Consider the following 20,257-nt stretch of genomic DNA (forward strand, 5'->3'; position numbering starts at 1 on the left):
TTAGTTTTTTTGTCCAGGTTGATCCCGGGTTGTCAAGGCCTATTTCAAAGGGTATTTTTCGTGGTTTTCAGATTTGGTTGATCTAATAACATCAGGGTCTGTGTTAGTGGGTATTTGCCTTGATTTTCAAGCCTGGATGGTTATGGCCTATCAGGGCTCAATTCAGTGAGTAGTAGCCTTTGATTTTGGGCTTGGAATGACCTAGCCTATCAATGCCCATTTTAGTGGGTAGTTGTTTTTTTCCTTTTTGGGCCCAGTTGGTCCCGACACATCGAGGATCGTTTTAGTGTGTATTTGCCTTGAATTTAAAACCTTGTTTATCTCCACCTTTTAGGGCTTATTTTGGCTAGTATTTGCCTTTTATCTTCGGGCATAGTTAGTCCCGTCCCATTAGAGCTTGTTTTAGTGTGTATTTGCCTAGTTTTTTTAGATCAATTTGGTCCTAACCTCTTTTAGTGAATGTTTACCTTGGTTTTTACTCCTAATTCGTCCTAGTCCATCGGGGGCCATTTCAGTGTGTATTTGTCTTGGGTTTTGGTTATAGTTGGTTTTGGCTGTTGGGTTTTAGAAGTTATTTTTCTTAGTTTTTTGGCTGGGATGTCTTGTCCCATTAGGACCCATTTTGGTGGGTAGTAGCCTTTGTTTTCGGTCCTTGTTAGTCCCAGCACATCAGGGCTCATTTTCATTTGTAATTGCCTTAGTTTTCGGGCTTGGTTGGTCTTTGCTCATCGGGGTCTATTTTGTTGGGTATTTGCCAAAGGTTTTAGACCTATTTTATCCTGGCTTGTTTGGGCATATTTTGGTGGTTATTTTCCTTGGTTGTGGGGTTAAGTGGATCATGGCCCATCACATCCTATTTTGATGAGTATTTGCCTTGGTTTTTGAGCCTATCTAGTCTTTGCTTGTTGCTGCCGTTTCAGTGGTTATTTGCCTTTGTTTTCAGGCCTAGTTGATTTCAAACTGTTGCGACCCATTTCATAGGTATTTGTCTTGGTTTTCAGGCCTTGTTGGTGGTGGTCTGTCAAGGCTCATTTTTGTTGGTATTTGCCTTGGTTTTCGAGGTCGAGTTGGTCTCAGCTTATCAGGGGTCGTTTTAGTGTATAATTGCCTTGATTTTTAGTCCATGTTAGTCTTGGATTTTGATGAAATTTTATAAGAAGTCTCTTTATATATTTTTATATCTTGCATTAAAATTTTAGGGTAATCAGAGTTTTATAAGGTCTTGCAAAATTATTGATGGTCCGATAAAATACAAAAAAATGACACATAGATTATGTAATGATATTTTTGTAAATAAAAACCAGAAAATCCCTTCCTCTTTTCTTTTTAAGGCCAACAGCTAGCTCAGGAAAGAAAAACATCTTCTCATTTGTTTTCTCCTCCAATACAATATGCATGTCCTTGTAGATGGAGAGCTTGAGATAAATTTTGTGTAAACAAAAAAGGAGAAGCAATAGGGAATATAGAGAAAGAGGGCTGGTTTTGACAATAAAAAATAAGAGAGAGTAGCTAGAAATTAGGAAGGAGAAAGAAGAGTTTGTCAAGAAACCCTTCAATTGAACTCAAACTTAGCTGGTAAGATGTTTCTTAATCCTTATTTCATGGTTCTAGTAATTTTAGAAGGAGGGAAAGAAAAAAGAAACCCAAATTATTAATTCTAGGGTTCAAGTATAAATTTAGAGAAAAATACTATTTTGCTGCTAATCTTTTAAACTAACATGAAATCACTCGAGAGTGGATTTTGTGCAAGTTTCAGTCCATGAATATGGTGAGTGAATTTTTTTTTTTAAAGTTTAATATTTTAAAAAATAAATAAAAAAATCATTGAGTTTTGATAGAATGTTTTTATTGTATCCATAAAATCTATCTTAGGTCAAGTTTCATATTAGCCCGGCCTAGTTTAATAACAGTTTGATCAATTACAGTGTTATAGGTCATTGCTAAAGACAAACCATTGTTACCGAAATGAAATTTATGTTTCTAAATCAAAAGACATTTCTTATAGCAAGTGATGATACAATAAGCTCCACAGGACATCGAATACCCAGCCTACGAGTCTTCATTGTAAATTCTGAACAGGACTCTTGCCAGAGGAAGTTTCCATTGCTCTCTGCAGATCCCTTTTGGAGTCCATTTCGACATTATATACAAAGTAGTTTGCCACAAGTAAAAAGAGGAGGAAGTTGAGAAAGCCCAAGATGGCCAAGAATGCATAATAATAGTCTATGCGAGAGAGATTTAGATTGTCCAAAATCCACCCTTTATGGCCATGTTTCTTAGTGATCCCAGAAACCGATGACAGGATAAAACTGCTGAGGTAATTCCCAACTCCAATACTGCTACAGAAATATGAAGTCCCCAAGCTTTTCATTCCTTCCGGGGCCTGGTCATAGAAAAACTCTAGCTTGGCTACGTCCAAGAACGTATCAGAAATCCCTACTATAGCAAACTGAGGTAGGAGTACAAAAATGCTGAGAGGCACTACTTCTAGTCTGCCTACAATATTATGTTCTCTTGCAACACTAAGTCTTTTCCTTTCAACAACGAAAGCTATGAACATGACAATAATATGCAAGATCATACCAATCCCCATTCTCTGCAGCAAAGTAATCCCTCTCGGGTTTTTTGTGTAGTGTCTAGCTATTGGGACCAAGCAACGATCATACAACACGAGGCTTCCCATCATGAAGATTGTCACGAATGCTCCGAGGCATGCCGGAGGGATTTCGAAATGGGGTCCCATGCTTCTGTCTAAGGTTGTCCCTTGTTTGACGAAAAACGTGCTTAATTGAGCTACCATGGCACTAGGTATGAGCGTGACCATTAAAACAGGAAGCATTTTTATCATTTGCTTGGTTTCTTCAACTTGAGTCACTGGACATAGCATCCAGGGTGACGTTGGTCCACTCTTTACAGCAGCTTTGTCAAGCAATCTGCCAGCGCACAAATATGGAGATTAAGGTAGCTAGTAATGAGTTATAACAACTGTGAAAAATAATATTAGGTACAAATTAAACAGTTTAGCTAATAATTTGTGAAACTTAGAGGATCGACCTTAAGATATAGGTATGGTCAATCCTATTTCTTGCAGATTTAGCAGACTCTTCTATCCCTAGTTCGTGAAGCTCTTTTGGATCCTTTGGGAGGCTAACCTTCCACTTCCTAACAGCAGCCACAAGTACTTGTGCCATCTTGGTGAACGGACTCCCTGCAGGCAATTTGTGCCTATAGAATGAATTGCCGGCAAAGAACACAATGATCGAAAGTGCGAGCCCCAAGGTAGGAATGCCATAACCAAGGCCCCAACCTACGTTGTCTTGTATGTAAACCAAGAATGTGTTTGAGAAAAGAGTGCCGAAGAAAATACTGAACATCCACCAGTTGAAGAATGAGAGCTTCTGCTGCTTTTCCTTGGGTTCAAGATCGTCGAATTGGTCCGCCCCCATGGTAGAGATGTTGGGCTTGGTTCCACCAGTACCAACTGCTATTATGTATAGTGCACCGTAGAATATGCCCTTTTGTAAGGCTGAGGCCGTTTTGTCACATCCCTGGTCTTTGATGCCATGACCGCAGGATGGTGGCCTTAGGGCAGGCACCGAAACAGCCAGGGTTAAAAGGGACATTCCCTGTTTGGTTATACATGTTGGAGGATCAAATGATCAGTTACTTTGAAGCCATGAGAACGTTGTTCAATTCAAGTAATGAAGATGTCGTCCCAAGAAAATTGAAACATTAAGAGTAAGATGATTTTGTAGAAATTAAGACTTAATTGTTACCAATAGATAAATTCCTGATGCAATGACAAAAGTCCTGAATCGGCCGAGATGAGCATCTGCAATGTAAGCACCCAAAATCGGCAATATCCATACAGTACCAACCCAGTTGGTGACATTGTTTGAAGATGTTACAGTGCCTTCATGGAGCTTCCTTGTCAAATACAACACCAGATTCGATACTATCCCGTAGTATGCCATCCTCTCAAACACTTCATACCCTATCATTTAGACCACAACAACATACACTGTTACAAAATGGAAGCAAAAGCTTACTCATTTGGAGCCAAACTTGATAGGGCTATTTCATGGCTAGTACACATGTAGTAGCTAGCAAGGAGATTAACTTAGCAACTTACCTAATATAAAGGAACAAGCTTTCCATCTTCCTGACTTTGATCTTAACGAAGGATTGCCCTTGATGTCCACAGTCCCATCTTCTGTATAATCTTTGCTTCCATCTGTAGCTCCCTTTTCTTCTACTTTACAAATCATGGTGGAGATATATGGTATAGGAACTCAAGGTGATCTTGGTACCAATATCATGTTAATAAGTAGCCTTTATAAAGGATTAGATTGACGTTTAGCACAAGCAAATTCAACAGTACTGTGTTAGGTAAAATATGATTTTCAAGTAACTTTGAATTTGCATCGGTACATCACTTTCTTGTGAAATCCTTATTGTATTCAAAAACTATATATTACGTGGGATCAGAAAATATTATTTACATTATTCTTTATCGTAACTTATTTGCAACCTTCCGAAACTTGCTCTTGCTTTCGTTTTCACCTCCATTACCATCTCAGGGTATCTATCTGTCTTACAACATGAAAGCTAGCTTTGGCTCCTTTTGTTTGGTGCTATAGCTAGTTCACTGTTCACTTGCCTACTCTAACTCACTGCTGACAAAACTGGAAGCAAGGAAGCAGCTAGCATCAAGAGATGTCTTCATCAAAGAAAATACCCACTAAAAACAAAGTGAAAAACGTGGGAGAGGGGAAGGAAAAGGCTATGAACTGCACGAATTATTCCCAATCCAGAAAATTATGTTCACGTTTCTTAGGAAAATTCTGGTGGGCCGCTTTCTTGCTGTCCTGGAGAGGAGAAAACGTTCAAGAGCTATCACCAGAATCTATAATGCAGGAAAAATGTTAAAAATGCAAGAAAATCCCATGTCTATATGAAAACATGCTTGTATCAACTAGCTATAATTACAATATATTGCTAGCTAATTATATATTCGACACTGACGAGGAGGTAGGGCAACAAGGCTAGCTCTGTTGGTGAAAATATATGGCAGACGAGGTCAATGTATGTGCTCAAAGTCTGTGCAGGGTTACAAAATTATAGTAAAAGATTAGCAATTTGTAGTATATAATATTTTTTATATGTATATGAAAAACAGGGCATGTGAGCAGTGGCGGAGCCAGAGTTTTTTCAATGAGGGGCAAATTATTAACAAATACTAAATTATATAGATATACATTAGAAATCAATTCAAAGCATATATACTAATTCATATCAAGTAAAATTAATTTAAAAATACTTTTAAAATAAAAAACTTACATTATAATTGTTCTCTTCGAGTTTTTATATTTTGAAATCGCTTCATAATAGCTTCATTATCAATCTTATCGAAGATATCTTTCTCAATGTATACAACCAAAACTATCATTCATCCACTTATCTCCCTTTCTATTCCATAATCTACTCTTAACAATATGCATAGCAGAAAAAACTCTCTCAACTGTAGCAGTTGCAACTGGTAGAAGTAATGATATAATTTGATAAGCATATATATACTAATGGAAATATCAAATTCTTCTTTGTTTTTACCATTTTCTCTGTAAGACTAGCAATACCTTCAATACCAGAGAACTCATCATCACCACGTAGATCAATAATATACGTATCAAGTTGGTCACCAAGTACCATAATATACGTATCATCATCACCACGTGGATTATTTTTTTATCATCATTAGTGTCTACATAATAATTAACACAACTACATAATAATTCACTGTTAAATAAAAATCAGTTGAGTTACACAATAATTCTAAATCTTTCATATGAAATTCATATCAAAATACACATTAATTCATCAAAATCAAAACCTATTTCAATTCATATCTATATAAATATAATAAGTATGTTGATTAAATTATACTTAATTATTTCTAGATATTTAATTGAAAAGCAATGCCTAATGTATGTGTAAGAGAAACAATTCTTGAAAAACATGCTTTCTACTTGATATTTTACTTACAAACAAGTCATATGAAAATATTAAATTTCAATAAACTACTCTGTCAATGCAAGAGATGTCAAGAATAATGGTTTTGCATGAATATTAATTTATTCTTTATAATAAGAAAAGAAATATTTAATTGATTAAATTAGTAGATTTAAACATTTATTTTGAACATATTTATATCAAAAACCATAAATTATCATGAACCCTAATATTTTTAATAGCTAATTATAAAAGAATAAAATTAAAATTAAAACAATGAAATAAATAAAGAAAATTTACCTAAAATATAAAGTAAAAGGCAAAAAAGATTAATTACTTACCTATACTTGATGAGAAATTTATATATACGAGAGAGGCAAAAGAACAACAGCTCATGAAAAAAACAACGCGGCAAAAGCAAGGAACAAAAAATACTCTTTGATAGCTAGGTATTCCATATTTTAAAGATGGTACCATCAATTTAATATGGAAACAAAAGGAAAAAAGGAAAAAATTGTGCAGGTACGTTTTTAAGAGCTGTTTATATATATTATATTATATTATTATATATATTAGAAGCCTACAAATCTACAATTATAAAACAATGCAGGTACGTTTCCTTTTTCCTTCCCTGCAGTAAATTCCCTAAACTAATATATTATTAAAAAAAAAAAAAAAAGTTAAGGGGGCAATTGCCCCCTTTTGTCCCCACGTGGCTCCGCCACTGCCTGTGAGGTTGATTGATGTCGTTAAACTCGAATGCATTACTGTTACGTCACATAATAAATATTAATTAATTACATAAATTAAGAGATTTTATATATTCCAAGACTTTGTATATCAATAGGATAAGGATTTTAAGGTGTTAACTACGCAACCGCAGTTAAGATTCTTAATTGTTTTATAAATTATAATTTTTTTTTTATACATTCAACATGAGTTGTTAAGACATGCATAATCACTATGCATGGATAATGATAAATCATCATAAAATCAATCTATTATTAGTATTAGGGTTTTCGTGGCAGACAATGTATCAATATTAGAATTTGTATAGAAGGTAACGATATTACCAGAAAATTGAAAAACTCTAACAAAATATTTTATTGATGTTTAGAGAAAATACTACAAGAAAATTATCAAATACAAATGAAAATACCGACATAATAAATATTGTTGGTAAATACCAAAAAAATTACAGTTGGAAATCAATTAATGAAAAAAATAAAAATATAATGTGTCGGTATTACAAATAGAATTATCGATGAAATATAATTGTCGCTAATATTTATGGGTGAATTGTCGATAATACTTACAAACACCCTTCCCCCATTTCTTCTTCTTATTCCTTTTTTTTTTTCCTCCATAAAACATCCTTCATTTCTTATTTTATCACAAATCAAACTCTCATCATCACAAATATGGTGACCCCAGCACCCAACCTATCAATATCCTTGTTCTGGCTCAATTTGTTTTTAAAATTCGTCACATCAAGTAAGCAAACCTACCTATTTTTTTGTTGCAACTCATTTTTTTATATAATTTTTTGGTATTTTTATGAAGAATATGTAGTTTGTTTGTGTGTTTAATTGTTTTATAGCCTTTTCTTATAGGAATCTATTATATAAATATGTGATTTATACATGTTAGGGTTTGTTTGAGATTTAAAAAAAATGTGTTTGTCATTTGATGGCATTGTGTTTGATTTTGGAACTTAAGTGTTTTATAATTAAATATATAATGGGTCTTTTAATGGGTACATTTCATATTTTGTCAAATTTATTATTCAGTTCAAATTAAGGTAAATTTGAATTTTTTGGAGAAAATTGATAATCATTAAAGGGTATTATTAAAATAGATAGAATAATTTTAAATTCAACCAATGATAACTAATTAACTAGGTATCTATAATTTATTTAGTTTACATTGTTAATTAATACATGTTGTCATTAATATTCTATATAGATTTCATATAAGTAATGGATTATTATTCTTGAATGTATCGAGTTTCACCTAAAGAGTTGTGCATAATAGATTATTGTAATGGGAAAGAAAGTTTTATTAATTACACATTGTTAAATCCAAGAAATATTAGTGAACACGGTATCAGATGTCCATGTAAGAGGTGTAAAAATAAAAAATTTATTAATCCAGATGTTATAATACATCTTCTACAAAAAGAGTTGATGGAAAAATACTTGTGTTGGTTTGTACATGGAGAACTATATGTTTCTTATGAAACCATGGTAGAAAGGATGATTGGATCAACATTTAGTTATAGTAACATGCATGGAGTTGTAGATGATAATAATAATAATCGTTATAGAAGTAAGTTGTGGATACAATGAGAATGAATAAGGGTTATGCAGGTGATTGTTTAATTATAGATAAATAACCAAATACGGGTACAACCAAGTTTTTTAAACTTTTAAAAGATTCTAACGAACTATTATGGGATAAGTACACAAATCACAATAAATTATCAGTCGTTACTCATAAGTTCAACATCAAGTTAGATCATAGGCTGAGTGAGGTCAGTTATGATAAAATCGTTGAACAAAAAAGAAGCATTTGAGGATATGTGGATGGGTCGTAGTGTATCGATCGTTGGTTCCTCGCAATTGGGATCAAGGCATCGATCTTCAACCATCAACAATTGGGATCGTCCAATGAACCTGATAGAAATTTTTTTTTGTTTGACATCCTATTTTGTCTATAAATCCATTGATGATTATATTGCTGACAAAATGATCAACAACATATAAATCATCAATGATATGTTTTCTGACGACAGTTTTTCGTCCGTGATTTTGTTGATAAATTTGTTTATGAGAAAATCAATGTTTAAAAACCGATGAAAATTTCTTTGTTAACAGGGTGAGCCTATCTTGTGTTATCCTAGGGTGTCAAGCCCGATGATTTTTATCATCACACCCCGAGCATAGTCAGATTTACTACACCCATAGATTCAAACATAATACATGAATCTAATGTCATCAATTCTATAGATTTTTACATAAATTTATAGAGGGATTATTTTTCAACAAATAGATTTAATCAAACAAGTTTACACTCCACTTAAATAATACTTTTGAAGATGAAATATCTTTGCATTATCCTTAATTTTTTTTTAAGAAAAATCTAGTTTTAGTCTTGTAGTTTAGAATCATTATGCGTATTAAAGGCTAAAAAGAAAACATGGCGCCTGCTGTCTCCAAACCAAAATTATAGTTTTAGTCTTGTAGTTTAAAAAAAATGATAATTTTTTAATATTTTTTTCTAAAAATAAATGGCTAAATATATCTTCAAATGGTGAGGAATTCAGACTTGGTAAATTCTAGAAGTTTAGCAAAAATGCATCATAGCCTCTCGGTGAAAAGAACAGTGATAAAAATTTTAGTTTGCGTTAAGATGAGATTACTTTTTTAAAAAATTGGCTATCATTTTCTAACAAAATTATAATAATTTATATCATGTTTGAAAGTCAGAGTATTCATTGATGCAGTTGAAAAGAATCAAGTATCTTTTGCTTCCGTTTATAAGAAAATAAATATTTATTAAGAATTAAATTATAAACACAAAGAAGAAGGTTGAGAATTACATCACAAGTTCACAGTATTATAATTAATAACTAGTTATATAAAGTACTAGTAGCTTGTCATTGTATGCATGCATCATCATTATTAAGCATGGCTCGATACAACAAATTGATATATACAAGAAATCAATTATAACTCGAAATCTAACCCTAATTGTTTTAATTTCAAGTTAAATTAAAAAAACATTGACTTGGGTAAGATACTTAATGAGTTAGTTAACCAAGCTAAACCTCACTAAACCTAACTGGGTTAGCAATAAAAAAAAATTAAAAAACAAACCGATGTCATTTTAATAAAATAATTGAGGAAGTGGCCCGGTAACTGAAACCCTCTTGTGGTTCGTTCCTCGAAACATAGAGCTCGAAGAGCTCCAATGGATGCTAGCACTTTGGAGTAGAATTTCCTGATAAGAATATTAATAGTTGCATATGAGAATCAAGCACCAGTATAGATCCATGTTCTGCTTATGCTATGCAACGACAACATTTCCAATGGTGGTTTGACAGCAAATTAAAAAAACAAAAAAAAAAAGGTTAAAGTTTTGAACAACTGGTTGGATACATTGTATAGATCACTAGTGAATGCTAGCTAGCCAGCCCACGCGCTTCCCTTAGGCTTTGTCATCTCGAAAGGGAAGTAGCAGGTAGCCATGGTCAACGGTGGGAATTCAGGCCATCTAGCGATTCCCAGTCCTTATCATTGTCACGGTGGTTAAAGCTATAGTGACCCAATTGGTTTCTTTTGTGCCAAAAAATCTTGATGGGGTTCTTGAAATCCTTGGGATGATGGTTTTGTTTGAAGTATTTTTTATAAGATATTATTGGAATTAGCATGTTCATGTCTCACTCGCATTTGACTAATTAATTAACCGAGTCGATTTAATTTTTTAAGAGTTTGTTTGGCAGTGTGATTGTGGTTGTTTTTTAAATAACTTTTCGTGTCAAAATGCATGCCAATAATGTTTTTTGATTTTTTAAAAATTATTTTTAACATCAACCCATCAAAATAATTTTAAAACACTAAAAACATATTAATTTGAAGTTAATAAAAAAATAAAAAATTTTAAATTTTTTCAAAAGCACTTTTAAAACACAGAAACAAACAGGTCCTGAATAGATCGAAAACAAAACCAGCCCGAGCCTAGCTCATATAGACGAGGCACCAGATCAACATGTGGAACAAGGTGAAGCTTGATAGCTATGCTCATGCCATTGCATCGCGCCTCTTGAATGTAGCTTGTGGATTTTTGATTGGTCTTACTCATCGGTCATTCTTATGTGCGTGGCGGTACTGGACGGAGCTCCGGTGGATTTGGCTGTGCATTCACACAAAAGGGCCTTTAACCCACATCCACATCCAACCATGAAAAATCTTTCGTACCAAATCCACTTCTTAACCTAACTTGTGGAAGAAACTAGTCAAACTTTGTCCTGATCTTGATGCAATAATGCAAAGAGACGATGGATTAGAAGTGGGTCCATTCTCATTTTCAGCCTAATATCTTTCAACAACCACTTGACTAGTAAGACTGGGCGAATAAGGAGCCAGTCGAATCAAAGCTCCTCGTCAGAAGACAGGAGGAATTTGCGGTAGTCAACAACATCCTCCATACCCAGAACACAAATTCTACTAACATTTAACCTAGTCCAAAATCATAATGCTCGGCTTTGTGGAACTTGAAATATAAAGATCATAGTCATTGCCGGTAAAGTAAACATGATTCCTCCCAAATCGCTTCTATCTAGGTCTCCAAAATACCATGCACACAGCCCCACGTGTATTGGATACCTAGACGTCCGTTACTGGCCTTAAGGGCATTGCTTACAATATCAAACTTCATTTCAGGTGTAAGGATCTGAAAAAACAGCTTCCCTGTATGCTTCCTTGCACCCTTTCTGCAGGTGCCCCTAGCCGCACAAAAAAAAAAAAAAAAACTCATGACTAATCCCAGCACTGCACAACTTTCAAATTCCAAAACTTATGACTGATGCACAGTTACTAATCTTGCAGTTTTTGATATATTTGTAATGTTCATTTGCATCTAATCTCACAAAAATACATCAGTCCAGTTTCGTGACAAAGACTTCAGCATGCTTAACCACAAGAACCGAAACTAAAAATGAGAACTCAAATGGGACCAGCACGAAAAATATTGGTGGAAAAAGGGATTTCCAGATGATAACAACCAAAGCAAGAGAAAAAATAATAGAGAGGAAATAATAGTGTGCTGAGTCGGGACCGGTAAGAAGAGGAATAAAAGATGAAGAGGTGCACCGTTTCTGTCAGGCAATGCAGCTGTCAGGCACCACTGATTCTAGAGATTGATCTGCTAGCATGCACCCAAAACTGAAGTACAAAATAAATGTTGAAATGCAAATGATAATTAGTCATTACAGAAGGACTAACTAGTTGAAACCAAGAATCAATGATGTAGACAACTAAAGAGCTCAAATGAAACCAAGTTCTTTTTTCACCAAAACTTCACAGGCTTTCACTGGCAAACATATTTCATACACTTTTCTCGCTCCCAAAAGAGTAACTAATTCTATATTGGTAACTCTAAGAAAGGAGTGAAAATCATATATATATATATATATATATATATATATATAAATGAACTGGGAAAATTATAGCATCCTTTCAACTTTCACATACCACATGTTCAGAATGGGAAGACTGCAGCACCACTCTAAAATTTGCTTGACATATCTGGTGAACAAAGCATCATTAGCAAGCTCAATTTAAATTACAGTCCACGCCACAAACCCAATCACCACCTTATGAGTTCCATGAGTCCCAAACTGAAGTTGAATACTCTCTCTCCTGTACAAAAATTGCAAATACAGGAGGAAATTATTATCTCATCACACAGGATTTTACTACCAGTATGGTTACTGCTTCTACTCTCACAAGGTAAGAATCTATGTGAAGAGCTCCAGCACAGTATCCTCAAACTTCAATACATTTTAATATCTCTACTCCTCAATCTCAATCATGCCATACCATACGTAAAAGCTAAGCAGTACCGCTATGAAAATCAGACTTCTAATAACATATACTCAAAATAGCATTGAATACACACAGATCAACAGATGCTAACTAATAAAGAGCCTTCAATCAGATGCCTACATAAGCAACATCAATATAATAACAGAAAAAGGCTCAGAACAACACTCCAAGCTTAAACAGATAAAGAGGTAAACAATTAAACAAAAATACGACTTGAAGCTAACAATTGTGACTTGAAAAGCAAATGCTATCAGAGAAATGATGTAGCTACTACTTGGAACTACTAGCCATTATATACTAGCAGAAAGCAAGTGCAAAATACAACTGGGTTAAAGCAATCCAGCCATTCCCATGATTTGCTGCGTGCATACTTCCATCCTTCCACTACTGAAAGAAGACTAGATGCCTAATTATGAATTCTCACAAGAACCTGAAGGCATCATCAATTACTGATGTGATGCCTATCTTGAATGAGCACCACCGTAACCACCAGAGGCTTGTGAAGGATCAGACCTCCAGGCTTCATTTGCATATCCTGAATTCCCATTACTGTCACCATAGTAGCTCCCACTCCCCTGTTGCTCTCCCCCACCAGCTCCATTGCTGGCACTGCCATTTGGAGCATTCCCAGCACGCCCTCCAGTAGCTCCATAGCCACCAGAATAAGGACCATCACTTCCACCATAATTACCATAACCATAGCCTTGATTTCCATACCCAGACGCTCCAGCTGGATATTGACCCATAGGAGCAGAAGCAGAACCGCCGCTACCAGAAGCACTCCAGGGGAATGCAGCCCCATAGCCTGCATTTGCACCATAGCCAGAAGCACCATAACTCGAAGGAGCTTGGCTGCTCCAACTATTTTTTACAGCAGCAGACATGCCATACACTCCCGTACCATAACCAGCATTTCCACCACCATAACCACTAACACCATAACTGCCATAATAACCAACTCCACTGTTTGCTGCTCCATAACCATAACCATGAGCAGCATATCCAGAATAAGGTGGGTAACCACCTACAGAAGTTTGGGGCTGCATATACCGGTTTCCATCGATTCGACCATCAGCTGCATTTACATTGGCTCCTGCGGAGCCATAACTACGATAGCCACTACCACGCCCCTCACTACCTGGATTTGCATCTTTCGGGAGTGCTCGTTTTACCTCTACAAGTTTACCATTCAACTCATGAAAGGTCTTCTGGAGTACATTATCAACTGCATCTTCAGAATCGAAGGTGATAAATCCAAATCCACGAGGCCTTTGAGTCTGCTGGTCATACATTACTACAACATCATTTACATGACCATAACTTTGAAAATATTGACGGAATACATCTTCTGTCACGGTGGAAGGCAAGCCACCAACAAAAATCTTTTTCGTCCTAAAATCTCCTGCACCACCAGAGCCTCTACCACCATTAAAACTCCCGGTTCTAGATGATGTATGCTGTTCTTCTCTCGATAAAGCCCTTTTCGCCTCCACCTATATTGCCAACTAACAAAATTAAAACTCCTAAAAAACAATCTCACAGTCCAAAACCATTTACTTTACAGAAACAGATTAAATCTCAATATTCCCGCACACCAAAACAATACTATAAATCTCAAATCAACCACTGGTGAGCTGCTCCATAAAAAAAAAAATTTTTTTTTTGAGTGACGCTAAATATTAAGAAAATATAACAAGAAAAAACTTCAACATTATACATGAGCCGTTGGATAAGTAGGACCTACAAGTGGGTCTCACTCTAAAATCATGATCCAACGGCTCATGTGTGTTCTTGGAGTTTTTCTCTTCTTGACATTTAGCTAGCATTACTAGATTTTTTTTTTGCAGCAACTTTCATTTTAGACAAGAAATAAATAAAATACAAGAAACCCAGAAATCCAACGAAAAGCGGGAGAAATAAAATGTATAATCAATTCAAATCGAATCAAATAGGGAACGAATCAATGGAAACCCAATGCAGCTTAAGCCCCAAAGAAGAGAGAGAGGATGAATAATTACAGTACGGCCATCGATGGTGTGTTTATCGTGAAGAACAGGATCTAGAACGGAGGGATCGGAGAAAACGACAAAACCAAAGCCACGAGGACGACCAGTGGTTTTGTCACGCATTATGACAACCTGAGAGACCTCACCGTACTGGTTGAAGTGGTCTCTTAGCGTGTCTTCGGTTGTGTCCCATGCTATTCCTCCTACGAACAGCTTTCCTTCGTCCGAATCCATTCTCTTCTCTTCTGTGTGTGTATGTGGAAGCAGTCAACTGAAAGTTTTTTCAGGCTGATGTAACTCTCTCTGACTCTGAGACACAGAACGGAGGAGGAGGGTGGGAGTTTTGGGCTAGGGTTTGTTTATTTTTCCGATGCCTTGCGGGCTTTTTTGTTGGTTTTGCTTTTGGCCAACCAATCAAAGAAGCTGAGCCCTATAAACAACGATTTAATTGTAAATAATGTTGCTAGAACAATGTTGGGGTGGTGGCGCAGTTGGCTAGCGCGTAGGTCTCATAGCTTCTGAGTTATCCTGAGGTCGAGAGTTCGAGCCTCTCTCACCCCACCATTATATTTTTGGCCCTTCCTGAAGCTTGTCATTTCAATTCTTACAACATAAATGGAACAAAAATATTAAATAAAAGTTGGAGTACTAATATTAATATTTTATAAACTTAAATGTTACTAATTAAATGTTTCATGTTTTTATAACTTAATTAATATTTTTGTATATAATTTAAATTAAATTAAGTATATGTATAAAAATTAACTTCATATATTAGAAAAAAGAATTCAAAACACTAAATAAGTGAAAAATAAAAACAGTTTTATCACAGTCCAATAATATGTACAGAGTATATAATTAAATTGTTCTTGTTTTAATTGAAAATTGACCAGAGCTAGCTACATTTTATTATACTGGTTGAAATGTTGGGCAAATTCAGATTAAATATTATTTATTAACAAATATCTAATTAATTCAAATTCAAATTAAATATTATTTTTAGAATGTTGGGCAAGTCTCTTGAATGCGACTAGTGAAGGCTAAATTTATTTAGATTAATTCAAATTAAATATCTACTTCATATTTTGAAGTTTAGTTGAAGCATAAAAAAATGTATTTTTTTGTTATTTAGTTATGTTTTTATTTTTGCTAGCTAATTTTTATTTTATTTTAAAGATTGAAAGAAAAATCATTAGAAACTATAGAAAAAAACATGAAAACTCAAAATGGAAAATCAACTTTTGAATCACTGTAGTATCTAGTTAATCAGTTGATAATAGAGAAATTAAATAAAAATCACTAACAAGAAAAATTAAATTAATTTTTATTTATTTATTGAATTTTTTAAATATATCAAAATATTTCTTGCAAATACAAATAAAAAATCTAACCAACATAAATAAAATAATTAGAGAGAAATTTAATCCATTTAAAAAATAAAACAATTCTTTCAAAAATTCTAATATTGTCCATAGCATTTAATTAGTCGGAATTTTCTTTTCAAAACCATTTAGTATGGTAATTTTTTTTTATCCAAATAATTTATGTTTTTAATATCAGGCTCCATACATAATTATATATTTCACCTTGATTTTATAAAAACTAAAATAATTTATTTTTTATTTATTTTATAAGTAAAAATTCATCTTACAACAGTTTTAATCAAATATATATTATTAAAAAAATATAATTAAAAATATTTTTAAAAAAAAACTTACTTTTTTAAATCATAACTGTAAAAACAATTACAGTACACACCCACTTATTTTTTTTACAAAAGAAATACTAAATATGTTATTTCAAACGACAGTGGGCGCCTCTCCTAAATCCGCAAGAGATGGCGTAACCAACACGGGACCCACTAACTTTCAGTGGATTAACGGTCCGGGCACAGTGGATAGATTTCGAAAAAGAAAACGAAAAGATGAGGGCAAACGTCATAAAAGTCTCCAATCTTTATGAGTAATTTCAATTAGGTCTCTAGCCTTTTCTCTTTTTTTGTCTGGATTAAATTCCCAATATATTAATGAACTTTTAAATCAGATCTTTCATTCATTTTTAGTTCGATAAAACTATCAACCGGTCATGTGAAGATCATATTATTCTTACTTTTTTCATGAAAAAACAGTAAATTATTTAAGATTTTTGTTTTAAATAACATGAATGTCATGTTATTGACATATTAGGGACTTAATCAAGACTAAAATTAGGTTAAGGACCTGCTTGAGATTACACCTATAAAATAAGGACTTTCTTGTAATTTTCCAAAGGAAAATTACAAAATCCCAAATTTACAGGCTGTGTCCCCAATCCCTCCTCGATAAAGAATCCTAACGGTCACTTCCCTTTTCGTCTTAAAAAAACCAAAACCCTACCTCCTCGCTCCTATCTCTTGACCGTTTTATCCCTACCACCTTTACACGAACGCTCCTACCTCTCTCTCTCCCCCTCTAAAACAATGAAGACCTGTTAACAAATTTCTCCTCGAGCGAGAAACCAGAAACCGCTGCTCTTTATTACAGAGGAAGAAAGAGAGGGGATATTCTTATTCCTCATGGCTTGCTTTCTTGCGTGTTTTGGTTCATCCAAAGAACGCAAACGTCGTAGGCACAGTAAGGTTCAACCACGAGTCCATGTAAGAACCTTAAGGAGCCTTGTTTCCTAAAATTTCCCTTTTGGGTTTCCTTATTTTTTATGTCTCTCTGCTTGATTTTCAAGAAAACAGAGAAAAAGAGAAGAGTAGGACCCACATTTTTGGTTCTTCTTGTTTGAGAGGCTTTGGATTTCTTGAATTTCCTTTGATTGTTGTGTCAACAAATTGGTAAGTGTTGAAGTCTGATTTTGAGTTGTGATTTTTTGTTGCAGAGAAAGGAAGGTTATGGTAGTCCAGTGGAAGCTACCGTTTCAGTGGTTAAGGACTGCTGCCCAGAGAAGCCTATAGTGAGCCCAGCTTCAGAAATCAGGTTAGTAAGTAAAGGACTGTACGGTTTCTGAGGTTTGCTGCTTTTCTTTTCTTTCCCTTTTAGTATCTGTCTTATGCAACTTTCTGAAGGGGAAAAACGGGTTTTGTGAATGGTTTTTGAATTGCTGTATTTTGGGTTTCTCATGGTTGTATAGGGATGATGGGTCTGAGGAGAAATTAAGCTTGAGTACGAGAAAGAAAGTGACATTCAATTCGAATGTGACAACCTACGACCATGTTTCAGTTGAAGAATCCACAGATTTTACGTTGGGGAAAGAAGATTGTGGCGATAAAAGGGAGGGAAATGAGGAGAATATTGCAAAACCAAGCCAATCTCAGTCTTCTTCTGAAGATAGTTCAATTGCATCAAGCTTGTGTTCTTACCCTCCTAATCATCGTTATCAGAATTGTAGAGACAGTGATGATGAGATGGGCTATGAGGAAAGTGATATTGATGAGAGTGATGAGGAGGAGGAGGACGGGGGGCTAGATTATGATGATGTATATGAGGATGATGAAACCGCAGAGTCAACGTCTAGAATGACTAAATTGGCTAACGAGGAGAATGATAGTGACGTGATGAATAGTGGTTTGTCTGGGAATAGGAATTTTCGAGATAGGAGAGCTGCTGTGCTGAACCCAGTTGAAAATCTAAGTCAATGGAAGATTGTAAAAGCGAAAGGAAAACCACCATTGAGGCAACAGAAAGAGAATCTGACATTGGATCAAGAACCCCGGATGTCGTTTAGTTCCGAGCCTGGTTTTAAGGAATTGGCATTCAGTTTCAAGGCAAAAGCTGGTCAATGTAATAAGAAGCCAGACCAAGAAATAGCGGTGGATACTAGCTTGTCTAATTGGTTGGGTTCATCTGAATGCACACCAGTCAATAAGCCTAGCTCAATTGGTCTAGATGCCATTGCACCTGAGAAAAGCATGTCACAGGGATCTAATTCACCAAGAAGCTTTGATGATAGGCCTATTCTTGGGGCACTAACGGTGGAAGAGCTTAAACAGCTTTCAGCTACTTCTTCTTCAAGGAGGTCACCAAGTCGTAGCCCTGATGAGATGCCAATAATAGGAACTGTTGGGACTTATTGGAATCACGGTGGCTCCGGCAAGGATTCTGGCTCGGCCTCTTCGTACAAAGGAATACCCAACACGACCAGCAAATACAGAGAGGTACATATCTAGTGAAGAATTTGTATAACTTCTTTCCTGTTAAGTTATTGAGTGATAATGGCACTTGAATAAGTTTTTTGGGACTGCAGGACAAGAGAGTGAATTGGCACTCCACTCCATTTGAGACAAGACTAGAGAGAGCTTTGAATGGTGGTGATGCTGCAAGAACCTAGTCAACTCAAACTTCTATTGTTCGTTAAACATGATTGGAGTGTTGTTTTGTGTGTGATTCCATCTCTATTTTCCTTTTCCCTTTGTGAATTATGGTATACGGTTGTTCTTGATGCGTGCTTTCAGTTGTAATTCTTTCATTGGTTTGATTAACGAGTAATATAATACAATACGGCTGTACTTTTGTGCTATCCACATTGCCTTTCTCAGAAGAAAATTCTGCATCATAACCACATTTTCTTGAACTGGATTCTTACTGCTTTCCTTACTACTACCAAAGCTGTTAAGATAGTTTAAGCTAAATGAAAACTGAAGCAGAGCCGGCTCGAAGAACATGCTCGTGAATTAATGCCAGCCATTTATGCGTTGGAGAGATCATTCCTTTGAAGGCCAAATCATCAGCAAGAACACAAGCTGAAGCTCTCCTCCAATTGAAAAACACCTTGTCTTTTTCACCTCCTTCTCTTAGTTCGTGGTCTCGTTCCAACCTCAACAACCTTTGCAAGTGGACTGCTGTTTCCTGCAACTCCACCTCACGAAAAGTCTCTCAAACACAAACCTCCCCAGCCTAAACATAACTGGAACTCTCGCCCAATTCAACTTCACCCTTTTACTGATCTCACCAGGTTTGACATCTAGCGTAACAATGTCAGTGAACGATACCATCAGCCATTGGCAGCCTCTCCAAGCTCAATTACTTGGACCCCAGTTTCAAACTTTTTTCAAGGGCAGCATACCTTTGGAGACATCTCAGTTGACAGAGCTTCAGTAACTCAGTCTTTACAACAACAATCTCAACAGTACCATCCCTATTCACCTTGCCAATCTGCTCAAGGTAACGTAGACCTTGGAGCAAACAACTTGGAAAACCCTGACTGGTCCAAATTTTCCATGCCTTCATTGCAATATCTAGTTTTTTTCTCAATGAACGGACTTTAGAATTCCCTGATTTTATAACCAATTGCCGGAACCTGACGTTTCTGGATTTGTCATTCAATAACTTCACAGGTCAAATACCAGAAGTGGTCTGTACCAATCTGGGAAAACTTGAGACCTTGAATCACTCTACCAATTCATTGCAAGGATCATTGTCATCCAACATTTCGAAGCTTTCCAATCTCAAAAACATTAGTCTAAATAACCATTTGAGCGGTCAAATTCCTGAAAGCATTGGTTCGATATCTGGTCTTCAAATTGTTGAACAATTCTTTCCAAGGAAATATTCCATCTTCTACAGGCCAACTTAGGCCAACTCAACGATCCCTCTTGAGCTTGGCCTTTGTACTAACCTCACCTACTTCGCAATGCTACTCAAAATCTAC

General features: G+C 35.3%; 3 protein-coding genes, 1 non-coding gene and 1 pseudogene across 4 annotated transcripts; 2 read left to right on the top strand and 3 right to left on the bottom strand.

Moving 5' to 3' along the window:
• Positions 1-2,059: 2,059 nt before the first annotated feature.
• On the bottom strand, positions 2,060-3,986 carry LOC118056219 (protein NRT1/ PTR FAMILY 5.2-like). Its single transcript, XM_035068373.2, has 3 exons — positions 3,777-3,986; positions 3,055-3,626; positions 2,060-2,933 (listed from the first exon to the last, which is right to left on the bottom strand). The coding sequence occupies exons 1-3, from the start codon at positions 3,972-3,974 to the stop codon at positions 2,060-2,062; spliced, it is 1,644 nt and encodes a 547-aa protein (XP_034924264.2). The 5' UTR covers positions 3,975-3,986.
• Positions 3,987-12,637: 8,651 nt separating this feature from the next.
• On the bottom strand, positions 12,638-15,020 carry LOC118056188 (heterogeneous nuclear ribonucleoprotein 1). Its single transcript, XM_035068334.2, has 2 exons — positions 14,636-15,020; positions 12,638-14,110 (listed from the first exon to the last, which is right to left on the bottom strand). Exons 1-2 carry the CDS (start codon positions 14,855-14,857, stop codon positions 13,079-13,081), a joined length of 1,254 nt encoding a protein of 417 aa, XP_034924225.1. The 5' UTR covers positions 14,858-15,020; the 3' UTR covers positions 12,638-13,078.
• A 79-nt stretch (positions 15,021-15,099) lies between these two features.
• TRNAM-CAU (transfer RNA methionine (anticodon CAU)) lies at positions 15,100-15,184 on the top strand. Its single transcript is given in 2 exon segments — positions 15,100-15,137; positions 15,149-15,184. It is a non-coding gene; the product is annotated as a tRNA-Met (tRNA).
• A 1,823-nt stretch (positions 15,185-17,007) lies between these two features.
• On the top strand, positions 17,008-19,126 carry LOC118056223 (uncharacterized). Its single transcript, XM_035068377.2, has 4 exons — positions 17,008-17,258; positions 17,489-17,586; positions 17,741-18,764; positions 18,854-19,126. Exons 1-4 carry the CDS (start codon positions 17,178-17,180, stop codon positions 18,935-18,937), a joined length of 1,287 nt encoding a protein of 428 aa, XP_034924268.1. The 5' UTR covers positions 17,008-17,177; the 3' UTR covers positions 18,938-19,126.
• The window catches only part of LOC118035320 (receptor-like serine/threonine-protein kinase ALE2), a 4,034-nt pseudogene continuing 2,802 nt past the window's right edge, over positions 19,026-20,257 (bottom strand).

Source organism: Populus alba, chromosome 2 (genome assembly GCF_005239225.2).
Source record: "Populus alba chromosome 2, ASM523922v2, whole genome shotgun sequence".
NCBI classification, from domain to species: Eukaryota; Viridiplantae; Streptophyta; class Magnoliopsida; order Malpighiales; family Salicaceae; genus Populus; species Populus alba.

What these genes read in the sequence shown, in the direction of transcription:
- LOC118056223 (XM_035068377.2), top strand. Translation starts at nt 17,178, where the DNA reads ATGGCTTGCTTTCTTGCGTGTTTTGGTTCATCCAAAGAACGCAAACGT. An exon ending in AGGTTCAACCACGAGTCCAT is followed by an intron (nt 17,259 to 17,488) that starts GTAAGAACCTTA and finishes TTTTTGTTGCAG; the next exon opens with AGAAAGGAAGGTTATGGTAG. An exon ending in CGACCAGCAAATACAGAGAG is followed by an intron (nt 18,765 to 18,853) that starts GTACATATCTAG and finishes TTGGGACTGCAG; the next exon opens with GACAAGAGAGTGAATTGGCA.
- LOC118056219 (XM_035068373.2), bottom strand. Translation starts at nt 3,974, where the DNA reads ATGGCATACTACGGGATAGTATCGAATCTGGTGTTGTATTTGACAAGG. An exon ending in CATCAGGAATTTATCTATTG is followed by an intron (nt 3,627 to 3,776) that starts GTAACAATTAAG and finishes ATAACCAAACAG; the next exon opens with GGAATGTCCCTTTTAACCCT. An exon ending in GACCATACCTATATCTTAAG is followed by an intron (nt 2,934 to 3,054) that starts GTCGATCCTCTA and finishes GTGCGCTGGCAG; the next exon opens with ATTGCTTGACAAAGCTGCTG.
- LOC118056188 (XM_035068334.2), bottom strand. Translation starts at nt 14,857, where the DNA reads ATGGATTCGGACGAAGGAAAGCTGTTCGTAGGAGGAATAGCATGGGAC. An exon ending in ACACCATCGATGGCCGTACT is followed by an intron (nt 14,111 to 14,635) that starts GTAATTATTCAT and finishes TTGGCAATATAG; the next exon opens with GTGGAGGCGAAAAGGGCTTT.